This window comes from Aulonocara sp. 'chitande type north' Nkhata Bay, linkage group LG13 (assembly GCF_057382095.1).
Source record: "Aulonocara sp. 'chitande type north' Nkhata Bay isolate Kocher_YH1m ecotype deep benthic linkage group LG13, A_spYH_male_GT1.1, whole genome shotgun sequence".
NCBI lineage: Eukaryota > Metazoa > Chordata > Actinopteri > Cichliformes > Cichlidae > Aulonocara > Aulonocara sp. 'chitande type north' Nkhata Bay.
The window spans coordinates 13421407-13435815 of NC_141356.1; the positions used below are offsets into that span (position 1 = coordinate 13421407).

The 14409-nt window shown below is 39.8% G+C and overlaps 1 protein-coding gene across 2 annotated transcripts in view; it reads right to left on the bottom strand.

The window, feature by feature from the left end:
- nrg3a (neuregulin 3a) overlaps positions 1-13752 on the bottom strand; it is a 350331-nt gene extending 336579 nt beyond the window's left edge. Inside the window, exon 1 of one of the 2 annotated variants that reach the window (XM_086258784.1) lies at positions 11317-13752. In XM_086258784.1, coding sequence (XP_086114910.1) covers positions 11317-12040 — 724 coding nt within the window. In that variant the 5' untranslated portion in view covers positions 12041-13752. The remainder of the gene's footprint in view (positions 1-11316) is intronic. The other variant, XM_086258783.1, reaches the window with a different exon arrangement.
- Between the last annotated feature and the right edge of the window lie 657 nt (positions 13753-14409).

A 14409-nucleotide genomic window follows, 5' to 3' on the forward strand; every position in this document is an offset into this window, starting at 1 on the left:
TGTATTTGTTTGCAAACAAAAAAACTGGCAGTGATGATCTTAAAAATCCAAAAATACTACTAAAGATGTCAAATTAACAACAACTATATTTATGAACTTGAATTCCCATAAAAAATAAAATAAATAATAATAATAATAATAATAATAATGTGCAGCAAGTGTAAACTCTGCTATAGAGCAGCAATGTGTTACATTTTGGCGGCTGGGGAATTGTCTGGTCTCTGAGCAGTGATTCAGCTGAGTTTTTTTCCAGCATGAATGACCATCTGGTATTACACAAAATGCCCTGTTCTGACAGCATTAGTTTCAGTGGGTCACAGTTGCATCAATGATATCAGCCTGAATTAGCCATCTCTGGCTTTCACACAACAACTCTGTACGGTTTCAAATGATTTATTATGCTCTAAGTCTAACACTTATGGCTGTTATTAGATAATAGGTGCTTTTATTAATCACTGCAATTATCGTATTTTATTACAGATATAATGATTTCTATAAGATGTGTCAAAGCTCAGGCCCAGAAAACAGGCCCAAAAGGGTTTAACTGCAAACAGACTTTGTTAGATATCCCAACTAGCTAGTTACTGTGACAAGTAGCAGACATTAAACTCTTAGGTTGCTAACACTGCAGCAAGCTACTTAGTTTGTAACTAGCAAACTGACTGCACTTACCACCTTGCAAACAGCTGACACTGCTAGCCCCCAGAGCCCATTACGATAAACAACATCAGAATCTCGGCATCTATAACTGGCCACCAAATCAAGTCCAGCTGGGTGTAATGTAAATGTAAATGAACTGAGTGGGCAGAGAGGAGAAAATAGAGGGGGAATGAAGGGAGAGTGCACGGTTGCAATGGACCAAGGCTCTTTTCCTTTCCCCCTCATCTTATCAATATGGAAAGGTTTCCTTTGTAATTCTGTTTGCGCATCCTCAGTGGATACCTTGGATCAAATTATTATGATTATTATTTATTAATTTAATAAATAAATTTTCCACATATTTTTCTGTTGCCATTCATTGCTTTCTTGCCTTTGGCTTTTAAACCATGCTCAGTCACATCAGCCTTATTGTACAATATATAGTTTGTTTGTTTTTTTCTTATCTGTTCCCAAATTCTGAGTCAGACAGCCGAAGGAGAGAAAGCAAGGGAGTCCATCTGTCATAAATAGGCCTGTGTCTTCGAAATCATACAGACAACCCACCAGTTCACCTGGCTTGTCACAGAAAGTTGGTCTGACCTCATAAGTGTCCCGAGGACAGACAGAAAAACAGGAGACATGAGAACAGGAGACACTAGGCATAGAAGTACGAAGAAGATTTTTGCATATATGCACAAACACACAAATCGATATATATGAGGTACAACACAAACTGTTTGACAGCATTATAGACTAAAAGAGACAGCCACAGTGGTAGAATACTGAATCTCCTGTTTAAACATACACACAAACACATGCTCTTTGTCAGGCTACAAAACAGAAATGATGTGACCATCTGCTCGAAGAGCTGAGAGGACCACTGTCTCTCATATGATGGCAGCTCCGCTCTGAACTTGTCCCATACAACCTCAACATCACACAGGATACCTCTTGCATATTTTTATATACTGAGCAAACTTAAATAGCAGACCCTCAAGACCTGTTATAGATATGCAGAAGAGAGTAAATAAACAAGGCTGCTGAAATTGGCTGCTTGCTGAAAGGAACCATGATTTCTTTCCCCCCTCAGACCTAACCAAATAGCTGGTTGTCTATAGCTAAACCAAAATGTGACTGAAAAAAATATCTCAAAACAATGAAACACAAAAGTATAGAAATGATGGACCTATGTGGGATTCAATTTCCTGTGATTTGTGTGGTCACTGCAGCCTCCCTATTCTAGTTTTATACTTACACATAGTTAGACAATCTGAATATCAAAAGTGGATTTAAAATGGTCGACAGTGTGTTAAAATGTGCTGACACAGGGCTCTGATGACTGGCTTACAATATGATATGGTTACGATATGGTTACAATTTATGTTGCCAAAAATACCAATAGTGCCATGATACAGCAATTCTGTATCGCTATATACGATCCATATCTACAATATATTAAAGCACAATATCCATGAAATTGAAGAAGAAAAAATACAATATTAAAGAAAACAGAGGGCACTCATAAAGTCATAAATGCAGTAAGTCAAACTGTGGGTAGAATGTATTTAGAGCACTTGCAATAAATTAACACTTAATCATAATTGATGGCAGTGCTTTGATGATTGTATTGAAGGAAGAAACAATGAAGCATATACCACATTACTGTGTCCCACCCATAGTCCTGACCAAGAATGAATGTGTGACAAACTGGTAGTGAAAATGAGTTTGTGTGTGTGTGTGTGTGTGTGTGTGTGTGTGTGTGTGTGTGTGTGTGACTGAAGTGTGTTTTTCACAAAGGTGAAAGTGACCTTCTGGATAGCTTCCTGTTGCCTTCAGCATGGTAACATAATGACTAATGCCTGCTTAACAGCTCTGATTTCCTGGAAAATAGCCTCCTACATCTTTAGAGTCTTATTGAAGACAGTTGCAGTTACTTTGCATAATAAGAAACGGTACAATGGCAGAATCCCCAAAATAAACAAACACAAGACAGAAATCATTTTTCACTGAGCTGAACATGCTAAATCCTCCCTAGCTGTTATGCTTCCCAAATAAAAACATTTTCTACTGACACTAAAGTCACTGTTTCAACTGTCTGCCTCCGTGGTTCTTTGTTCTATTTCCTCCAGTGCTGTCAGTTCCAAGGCCTCCACCAGAAAAGCCAGTCCACGCAGCCTCACAGAGAGAAGCTGGCAACAATCTTTGAAGCTAAAAATAACCACAGCAAAATGCAGTGAGCACAGGATAATCAGACCCACACCCATACGCAGGCCCGTTTGCTCACAGGGCTGCCTGCTAAACTGCTGAGTGGCAAAAGACTAGGATACAATCACGATGGGATCAATAACCTGCATAGGCTGCTTAGGCTAAGGTTGCTCATATAATGGAGACACCTAGATTTAGAAAATATATCATTACCAATAACTAAACAACAAGCTGGAACCACTTAGGTAATGCTAATGTGTAAAATGATTGTCAGGAAAATTGGCTTATTAGATTACAATGAGGGCATCTTTATTTAGACCTTAAATGAAAGATAACGTATGCAGCAGCAGTGCTAAATGTAAAAAGGAATTAGATTTAACATTATAGTTCATAAGATCATGTATTTGTAAAATCTCATTTGAACCACCTTGGTTACTTTTTTAGAATGTTTATTGTTAAACAGTTTAATTGAAGTTTAATTTGATGCAATATTACATTTCTTCACAATATGCAATGAAATGTTGATGATTGATAAAAAACAAGATTATCTTTGTCTAGTTTGTATTACACATTATTGTATGTCAGAATAGATAATACATGTCTACATTTCAATTAAACAGCACGGAAGCAAGACAATTGCTTCTTTGCTGAATAAGCTGTAAGTTTTTCATGGGCCCAGCCCACATACTCAACTCTGCTGCTCAACCTACAAATGCATTTTCCTTGCAAATGTAGCATCATCTAAAGGCTAATAAAAAGGCTTTCCAACAGTATAAGATTTACTGCCAAGAAGTAATGTTACAGCATAAAAAATAATCAACCAAACACAATTTTTCTTACTTTTTGTGTCACGTTTTTTATTCTCTCTCGCTCTTTGAACAAGGGATGCTCTCTTTTCATGTATTTTACTTTGCAATACCTGCGTTCCATCTTTACTGGAAATGCTAACTTTGAGTTTTACCTTGCATATAACCACTCATAATGCAACTCCACTGAGTAAAGTCAACATCAGCTGCAGGAGTGGCAGCAAAATGATTCAGTCAAGCTGACCTTGAGAGACATGCAGTGAGTGACACGAGGAGAGAGAGGGGGGCAGAGAGAGATAGCAGTGTAAAGAAAATTCAATCAGCGGCTTAGTCAATGAAAGAAATCATGTCGGACTAGAACTGGTTCTGGGCTGAACTGCTGGGCCCTCTGCTAGCCCTTTGTATGTCAAGGTGAAATAATTTCTATCTCAGCATTTTATCTTTGCTAATGGCATTGTTTACCACCAGGTGCCAGCAGCATAATGAGCAGAATGTAAGGTGAACGAGTTTTGTTTCTGGTTTTTTTTTTCAGACCAGTGTTGAATATTTTACACTGGAATAGGAAAAAATATATATTTTTTGAAGTTAATGTCTACATATGGACAATTTTCCTTCGTGGTATAGTCCTTCCTGGTTTTTGACAGGCTGCTTGAACACCAAATGATACTGAACACATGAATATGGGAGCTAAATGAGACTGAAACAGTGTAAATTAGTTCTGGAAATTCTGCATTTATATATGAACATTCATGTTTCTCTTGTCCTTACAAAGCATTTACCAGTTTCACATGTTTTCAGTGTTGCAGGATCTGCTATTTTGAACAGTTAATAGTTAATAGCATGTTTGGAGTTTGGGGCCAACAGCTGAAACATTTACTTGTTAAGATGTCAAATGTGAATCTACACGAATCCTGGCAACCAGAAGTCAAACGTAACTTTCTGATTATCTGATCCTCCGACAAATGGAGAGTTAAATGAAAATTGATAGAAAATTGATAGAGTGGTAGAACAGTGCCTGCCCAAAACCAGACATTCTGTTTAAGTCTGGATTCAGACCACACTGTTTAAAACTACAAAATAGGCCATTGATAGGCTGTACGGTGTCAGGATACCCTGCTAGGTTACATCTTCATTTGCTGCCTTTTTTCCATGTTTGATTTGCCGTCTGGTACTTAAAGCTGCTTGCTTTCGATTGGTCATTGTTTACATTTTTACAGCCAAGTTACGTCTTGGTTTCATACAATTATTACTTTTGTTTTATTATGTCCACTGATTCTGCAGGTCAACTAGGTATTTAAGTTCCCCTCCCCCTGAGCTGTGTGTCCCAGTCTAAACTCCCCGAAAATAAGTACAGCAAAACATGCAAAAAAAAGAGCTCTTGGCTATAGTTGAACTCATAACAGTCTAATATTTATTTGCTTACTTTTTTTAAATGGTTTGCTGCTGTAGGCCAGCTGACAGATTTAATAAGAGGGAGAGGCAAAGGTGCAGCTTGGGGGAAAAGGGGGGGGGCTGTAGATTATTTACCTCCATGGAAAACTCTCATATTTAACAACCCAGAAAAATCAATACAGTCCTTGTGTTCTGTCCAACCTAATATATATAATAAAAATGCTATTGCTAATGCTAATTTTTTTAAAGCGATTCCAGTTTGTGATATTGATGATTCTGTTTTCCACGAGCACTCTGAATGACCACACATTAGAAAACACCTTAGAAAGTGGAAACACTGGAGCACTTAGCTAGCAGGTGGCAGCTTCCTCTGGAGAACCCGACCAGAAAAGGAATTTACTTCTCCTACATCTCATCTGCTGTTACCTTCAACACCATGGGCTCCAATAAAATAGTGTAAGCCTCATCTAATCAAGGCAGCTTAAACCTGAATGAATTATTAAAAGCTCCTCAGAAGTTAGCGGTAGCACTTTATCATCATCTGGACCCTGCTGATAGATGTACTCGTAAGGGATGGCGAACAGGAAAAAGGAAGTGAGGCAGATGGAGACTTTCAACCTTGGCAAACATTTCTGAAAAATTCTTAAACCTTTAAGTCTTATTTTCCTCACCACCGAAAGCAATTTCGCCCATTGCAAAAAGTGAAAGAATCCTAAACACCTGCATTCACTGAAGTGGGGAATTACTCAGTATGGGATGATTCGTGAAAGGGCCATTTTCAATTATTTACACTTTCCACTACATATTGAACATGTTTCTCTTTCGCATCATTAAAATTTCATCACTCTTCTCCCTGCAAGACATTTCATCACAATGAATCAAAGGCATGTTAAGCTTTGTTTGCACAGCATCTCGAGCAAATTAAAACTCTGAATAGATGAGATGACAGGTTTTCAGGTGATCGGTTAGTGGTCAAGCATCGCAGCCTGCATCAGCAAAAAACTTCAAGGTGCTTTGATCAGTGTTTGGTTATATCCATCCCACTCAAGGTGGATCACAAGGAAAACACACACACACACACACACACACACACACACACACACACACACACACACACACACACATATAGCTACATTTGTGTGTATCAAAGCAGTCAGTAAGATAGGGGTATGTCACGTTACATGGAAGATACATTAATATTAATGCTATGGATTGCCATAAAATATATAAGCTATGGCATCATCGATGGATTAAATTCAATATTAGGTGACAAATTCCAAAACTAAATTTGCAGCTTATCAACTTAAGATAAGATAAGATAAGATAAGATAACCTTTATTAGTCCCACACGTGGGAAATTTGTTTTGTCACAGCAGGAAGTGGACAGTGCAAAAGTTATGACGCAAAAATTAGAATACAATAAGAATAAATACAGTACACAGCTGTACAGAATAGAATAAAATAATATACTATATACAGTAGAATAAAATAGAATAAAAATATACAACAAGATAAAAATAGAATACGAATGCTATATACAACTGAGTAAAAATACAACGATGCCAGAAAAGATTATTGCACTTAGTGTTATTGCACATGTGTGGATGTGTGTGTTTGTTCAGTTAAAGTCTTTGTTGTGGATTCTTACAGCAGTGGGGAGGAAAGACCTGCGAAATCTCTCCGTCCCACACCGTGGGTGCCGCAGTCTCCCACTGAAGGAGCTGCTCAGTGCTGTCACAGTCTGCTGCATGGGGTGGGAGACGTTGTCCAACAGGGGTCAGGCTTAGCCGCCATTCTCCTGTCACTCACCACCTCCACTGGGTCCAGAGGGCATCCTAGAACAGAGCTGGCTGAGACTTTCTGGGCCCATGGGAGTCTGGGGCTCAGTGCAGTTGCCCGCCCACTGATTACAAATAGTATGGGATCTTTTTTTCCCCTCTCTCTCTCTTTTGCTTAGACCTCAGATAACCCAGTAAAGTAACAACCTCAACCGTTTGGCAGAATTCTTGAGAAAATATAACACATTTCTTACAGGGCACAAGAGAATATTGGATAGCACATTTCATCAACCATAAGCTGTAATTTTGTGCAGAAAAGTCATTTCTTTGCAAAGGAGGCAATCAGACTTCTAGAACGGTGCTTATTTGCGTTATTATTCACACAAGTGGTCGCAGCTTGTTCAAATGCATTAAATATATATAGCTGTATTTAGTCATAGGCTGCTGTGGCACAGGCATCAATGAATACAGTGCACACATAGAGTACATAGAAAAACCCCATTGGGAACTTGTTCCTAAGCAGCTTCCAGACAGCTAATCCAAATGTAAAGATCGCGAACTGTACAATCTGGTTTAAAAAGGAAAATCTGGTTTAAAACTGAAAAGCTCTCCCTCTGAGATGATTAGTGTAATGCAAACATGTACAGTGATGCCGCTGGCGTTGGCCAGAGGTGACGAAAGCTGAAGTAAATTTTCTGATTAATTTACTGTTGAGATCTCGTCATCAGATTAAATGGGAGATGAAATGAGTGACTGAACAGATACATTTAGAAAGAAATATATGAATGGAATACTTTCAAAATTGATCATTTAACTCATTCACTGCCATTGACGTCTATAGCCGTCAATTGCAGTGAATGAGTCAATGGGTTTAACTCATTCACTGCCAATGGCTGGCAGTGAATGAGTTAATTTATATTTTGTTTCTTTTAGGAAACAACGACTTTGAAATCCAAACAATAATAGCACTAACTCTTCTGTCTTGAATGATAGTAATGATTGAGAGGTTAAAGATAGACTGGGATTAGGAATGCCAACACCACCATGGAATGTGTATCTTATTAAACCTCAATAGCCTTATCAGACAACTTGGACGAAAAAACAACTATGTTTCACTTTATCACACAGGGGACGAAAAGCATCTCTCTTAACCAGAGCTCAGCCCAGAAACTATCCTTTTATTTTATATGCTAACCATAAACAGGTCCTCATAAAAAGCTCTGGCCAGATGAAATAATAGAATCTGCACAAAGAAATAAGTCGATTTATTTTCTGTAAAATGTGCATATTTAAAATATATATGTTTGTCATAAACACTACAAACAGATACAACTTCCCTACATCATACTGTTGCCACAGAATGAAGCTATAAACACAACTTCACTCTGTGTAATTGTCATATCTGTGTTGTTAACATAAGCATAAACTACTTCCCCAGACTGCTTCACAGTACCCCTGAGGGATCCTAAAACATGGCTAAGACAAAACGCTGCCTTAAACATGTCACCTCAGCATCATTTAATGAAAAACATCCCGCCACAGATCATATATCAAAACAATCCTGCAGGAGTTAGGCTGCTGCTTGTAAGTCTGTGTAGAATGCATGTGACTGATAGGTGGGCTGATGTAATTCTGTTGCTTCCATGGTCATGGTGATGGGCTGTTAATCTGGATTTAGGTTTCAGGGCCAGTGTTTGACTGTTACCTAATCCCACTGAGTGGCTCAGCATGGAGGCAAAGACCTCAGACTGCACTACGACATCTTCTGAAGCTTAACACTGAAAATGATTTCGTAAAGAACAATCAAAAATCAGAATCTACTGAATGTATCATTATCGCTCTCTCTCTCATTTGTGTTTGTAGCATGTCTCTCACACACATACACAAAAACACAAAGTCCTGGTCTATTCTCACCACTGAATCAACATTTTCATGGATTTACTCATGACTACATAGTCTCATCTGCTACTCTTTACTAATACGTGTTATTTTTATTTTGTATATGTTTTGATTTCTAGTTCATTATATCTGAAGCACTAGTTACAGTTAGTTAAATTAACACATATCCAGTTTTCAGTTCATTTTATCCCACTGGGATTAGTGACATTTTGCCCTGTATCACAGAGGTCACTCGGCTCCTTTTAATGATATCTTTTATCCTAGGTCTCTTTTTTTCTACAGCTTAAAGCATAGGGATAACTTAAGATTTTGCGACAGATTTAGATATGTCAGTCACTCTTGCAAAGTGACACTTGCTAACTATAATATCTTCCTGTAGTTGCCAGACCCTGAATTTTTGACTGACAAGCTAGAATGTCACCAAATATCCCTTAAAGCTAAAAAGCATCAGGAGTTCTGCGGATGAAAGTACAGTTAACCCCCGGTATTCGCGGTGGTTAAGGACCCAACCGCCCACGAATAGCTGAAATACTTAAGTATTACTTGAGAATTACTTGAGAATTACTTTAGACCCCCTCTAAAAAGGCTTATAACTGCCTATTTTTTATTTTCCTAGGAGCTTTGTGCTTGGCGAGCGTTTTTTAAGAAAAGAAATTATTTATATAGATTTCTGTGTTTACATTAACAATGATATTTGAAACCTAGTAAATCATTTTTTATTATAAAAAATGCTTTTAGTCATGAAAATAAAATAACAAAAAATTAGCCAATATTTTAGGGATGCTCTACTTTTACATCTGGGATCTTAAGTTTACATTGAGAGCGTGTGCACGGCAACATACTATTTTGCTCACTTAACAGATCAGTTACAGCACCACAGCCCAGTGTGAGATACAAATCTGTGTCACTCTTCATTTTGTGACCTACAAAGGAAGGGAGAGCATTGATAAGAACACACAGATGGCCCGCTATACTTTAATTCTCCAGTTTCTGAGCATAAGCCAACACAGCCAATTCAGTCATATTATATAACGCATTTACACATAATGGATAGTTAATGTAAAAATGATGGCCTTTTCACATCAAAGCAGCATGTGGGTGGTAGAATAGAAGAGGTGGGAGGGTGGAGGGTGTTTAGGATTATCGCACAAGTTGGCAATTGTGCAACGCCAGAACTTTCTTGGGCGAGCTGGTGAAGGAATGACATTTTCCCTGGGATATCTATCACCGAAGCTTAATGGTTTTCACTTGGTGGAGAAATGGCATTCCTTTTTAATGGTTAATTAATAAATGAACTGATGATGATGAATGGCTCCCATTTTTCTTCCTGGTAATGAAATGATACACAATTTTTCCTCTATGTTTCTAATTATCAGAGGGAACATTCCCCGGTCTCTCATGTAATCTGGGGACATTTTCATTATCATGGATACAAAAGAAGCAGCTGCACCTTTGCAGTCAAGACACAAGGTGGAATGGAGTGATTTTGTTTATCAGATACTTAAAAAATGACTGTCAATATGTAATTATCATAATATAATAGGGGGCATTGTGTGCATCATACATTCCAAAATACTTGATGATGTATACTATGATAAACGATATATGACATGCACTCTCATCTATTAGTTCACAAGTAATTGATCATGGCGTTGGCATTAACTCATTAACTGATATTATGTCAACTGAAAGTTAACTACAGTGTTAAACTGCAGGAAGGAATAAACAGCATATGAAATATAGGAACCCACATCAGCTAAAAATCACGAAACACATGCTAGGTTTGAGTTTTTTCTTTGTGAGGCTTTGTACCCCTCTGCACAGATGCGAGAGACTTGATACATGCAGTGCATGAGATCACACTGTTAAAAATAAAGCAACTCCTGTGACTGTGAAGCTGTGAGCGTAGTCCAAAGCCCAGATCAGAAACAGGGACATAACAAGCAGATGAAGGTTCAGCACACAATGTGACACCATTTTGGGAGCTGAGAAATTTGTCATGGAGGAAGACGTGTGTGTGTGTGTGTGTGTGTGTGTGTGCGTGTGTCTCTGCGTGCGTGTGTGTGCTTCATTGATTGCTGCAAGAAAATTCCCCGTAGCACAAATCAATAGTATGAGCAGTTGCATGACAGAGGTAAAAACAGAAGGGAAAGATTCACCATCTAATGCATCAGAATAAATTTCTATTCAAGTTACTCAGGATGCTGCAGAAGATCTTTTCATGTGGTTTGTTTGCAAAAGAATTTTAAGATCATTTGATTATTAGAGAAACACAAAAAACCCTCCAAACCTATATATACTCAAAACGATACTAAACTTGATTATTGACTACTACTTAGAAACCTTCGCTATGCCAATCAATACTATTGATCACTCATCTTCAATGTTTTGACTATAAAACCAATCAAGAACATTATTTCCCAAACAGGAAGGTCATGCACGTAAATTGCAAAAAAAAAAAAAAAAAAAAAAGTTTTGGAAGAAACCATAAGATCACGTTTAAAAAAAAAAAGTTCAGATGTCATATTTAGTGATGATTAACCAATCAGTGGAGCTTTTGAAACACAACACAAGTCAGTAGTATATGAAAGACTTACGGGTTTTGCGGTGACTGTGCGTACGTGTGGTGAGTGTGGTGGAGATCGTCTCTGTAGTAGTATGTTCTGCCGTCCACATCTGTGTAGAGTCATGAAGAACCGTCGGATTGGGCGGTGAGGAGCTAGATGTTGCAGCTCCAATTATGAAAGTTGTACGTGGTGCTGCAGTAGTTGTGGTAAAACCTGAAGGTCCACGTCCATTACGACTTCCAGGATTCCGAGGAGTTACCTGACTGCCTGACGCCCCGCCCCCTCTAGCATTTATAGTTGTGGTGGTAGCAGTAGTGCGAGTTCTACCTTTTGCCACAGTAGCAGTTCTAGCAGTGGGGTTCCTGCTATCGATTGTAGGAGTAGTTGTAGTGGTGGTAGTATCGGGGCTCTTGGGAATCCCACTTGGCTTGGAGAGGAAGATGGGATCTTGTCCTATTCGATTTGCATCCACTAGATCTGTTGGGACGTAATCCCTCACTGTACCAACAACAATCCATTTCAGCAGCATCAGGCTCAATCCAAGGCCAATAAAACCAATAAGTAAAGGAACCACACACAGCCATGTCTGCTGACGAGGCCAAACTGCACAGCGAAGGGGACCCTGTTCCTGGGCCTGGCCCTCCCCCCGGCCCGCAGAAGCCACCGAACCTTCAGGTTCTTCCAGGATTACTGCCCCAGATGCAGCTGCCCCAGAACACTCACTCATCATTCCCTGTCGTCCTTTATGGCTCATTAAAGGTTAACTCTGTGATAGGCATCGTTTGCACATGGCAGAAAGGTTTCCAACAAGGCCAGAAGAAAAAAAACGAATGGAAATTTGAAGGAATGGACCCCACAGAATCTGTCTCTCAATAACACACACACAAAAATATGTATTCCAAGGATGGACAGAGAGGAAAAAGGGTGCAGGAGGTACATGCATACACACAATCATAAACGCTCAAGCACACACACTCACACGCAGAGACACCCAGAGAAAAATTGAAGAGCTGGCATAGACGTATAAGTGTTTAGTCCGTGTTTAGTCCTGCTCAACTCTCAATGTCCAGCTGAAGCAACAGTGAACTCCAATAGTCTTCACAGCAGGGTTAACAAGAGGAAAAATGAAAGTGATGCCTCTAATAGGGAGTAACAAGGAGAGATGGAAGGGAGAGATGGATGGGAAGAAACAGATTTACATCTGTACGTGTAGGAAATCCATGGCATCAGTATTTGGATGCCATTGCAGCAAAAAAGGAGAGAAAGAATCCAAAACACTTTTCCTTAACATGCCGAATGTGTCCCCTCCATGTAGAATCCACGACGGGACAGTAATATCGAATCAGAGAGTTAAACTTGCAGGGTGGGTCTAGTTGCTTCCCCACCCTGGGCAGGACCGAAAAAAAGAAAAAAAATGTTTCCTGATGCAGTCTGTTCCGACTGCTTTAGCCGAGTCAGCGTCCTTCACATCCCAAAATCTGTCTCTTTCATAACTAAAAAAGAGTGCTCACTAAGACGTGTATCGCTTATGCGTCTTTTCAACACTCTCCTATGATAATCTGCTAATCTTTCTCTCCCATTGCTTTTCAAGCAGCCTCCTCCGTTTCACCTAAAAAATCCAAACCCCCTTTGCTCCTTTTTATATTTACAATATTCCAATAAGGCTAAAAATAAAGCAGTAGAATCCAATTAATTTTCTTGATCCAGTCAAAAAATAACACTCAAGATGAGGACAGAGAGATGGATAGTGGGGGGAAAAGAATGAGGGGTGTTGTTGCACAGTATCACAGGGCGGATAAATCTGCAACTGCGACGCGTGATCCTGCTCCTTCTCCAGCCGGCTGTGGATCAGATTCCTCCAAGCTGTCCGCTCAGCTCTCTACTGACTCAGTGTACTGTTTGTTAATACTGCAGCAAGCGCACAGAAAGCCTCTTCTCATCTATTTGCAGGGAGCATTCCGGCACAGAGGAATAAATTGTGAGAGGAAGAGGATGAGAAGCATGGAAAAGACAAAAAGAATTGAAAGCAAAAGAAGAGAAAACACGAGGAAAGAGGAAAATCATAAACAGGACACCACAATGTTGAAAATATATCCCACTGATTCTTTTTCTGAGAAGTGTTATATTTTCCTCAGTCCCTGGAAGCCTGTGCTCTTTCCAGTCAGCGTGTGATTTGTTGGTCTGTTTGCTGGGGTCCTCTGCTCGTCGTTCCCTCTAGGATGCGTTCTTCAAGATGATTAGAAATGTGCGCCCCGCGCCGGGATGAGAACTTGCAGCCGCAGCAGCAAAGGCTCCCCAACCCCCCTCGGGGTTAGCAACATCAGATGATACAGCTGTCTTTACCTGTGGCAATTGGGATGCAGACAAACATGCAGCTGCTTCCCTGAGCTGCCGCCTCTGAGAGACCAAGAACGAAAGAGAAGGGAGAAAAAATGCAGGCACAGACAGAGCAGAGTGCACACTGGTTGAGCGAGAGAAGAGAGAGAGTGAGAGGGAGAGACAGACAGAGAGAGGCAGAGAGCAAGGGTGGGAGGAGAGAAAGAGGCTGCACCTGCTAGATGCACCAGCACTGGGAAGCTTGCCCACCTCCGTTAGCAGGGAGGGGAGCGAGTAAAGATGCAGTCTGCATACAGAAAACTAGAAAAAAAAAGGGGGGGGGGGGGGTACAGATAAGGATAATGAGTGTGTGTATGTGTGTGTTTGTGTGTGTGTGTTGGGGGGTAAGGGGCAGGAAAAGACAGCTCTGCAGCAGCACAGGCAGTTAACGGTGAGTCCCAGATGGATCAGAGCGGAGGCACAACGCATGAGCCGTCACTCATTTGTTCAGACCCCACCCACTGCACAGCATTAGAGGAGAGACTGGGGAAAAAACAAAGAGATGTATTTGCAGCACTTTTATCGCAAATAGACTCAGCCATCAGAATCTGATGGTTGAATGTGAATGTGAATAATTGTCTCCTGTATAAATGCCACAGTCCATTTTCTCCAATGATAGCTTTCAACTTTGAAATAAATGCTGAAGTTTAGTTTCTTTCATGTAGTGCAGTACCTGTTTTTGCATATGGTTAAATAAATCCTGTGTTTGTAATTCAAGAGCAACTTAAAACTAAACCTGCTGCTACA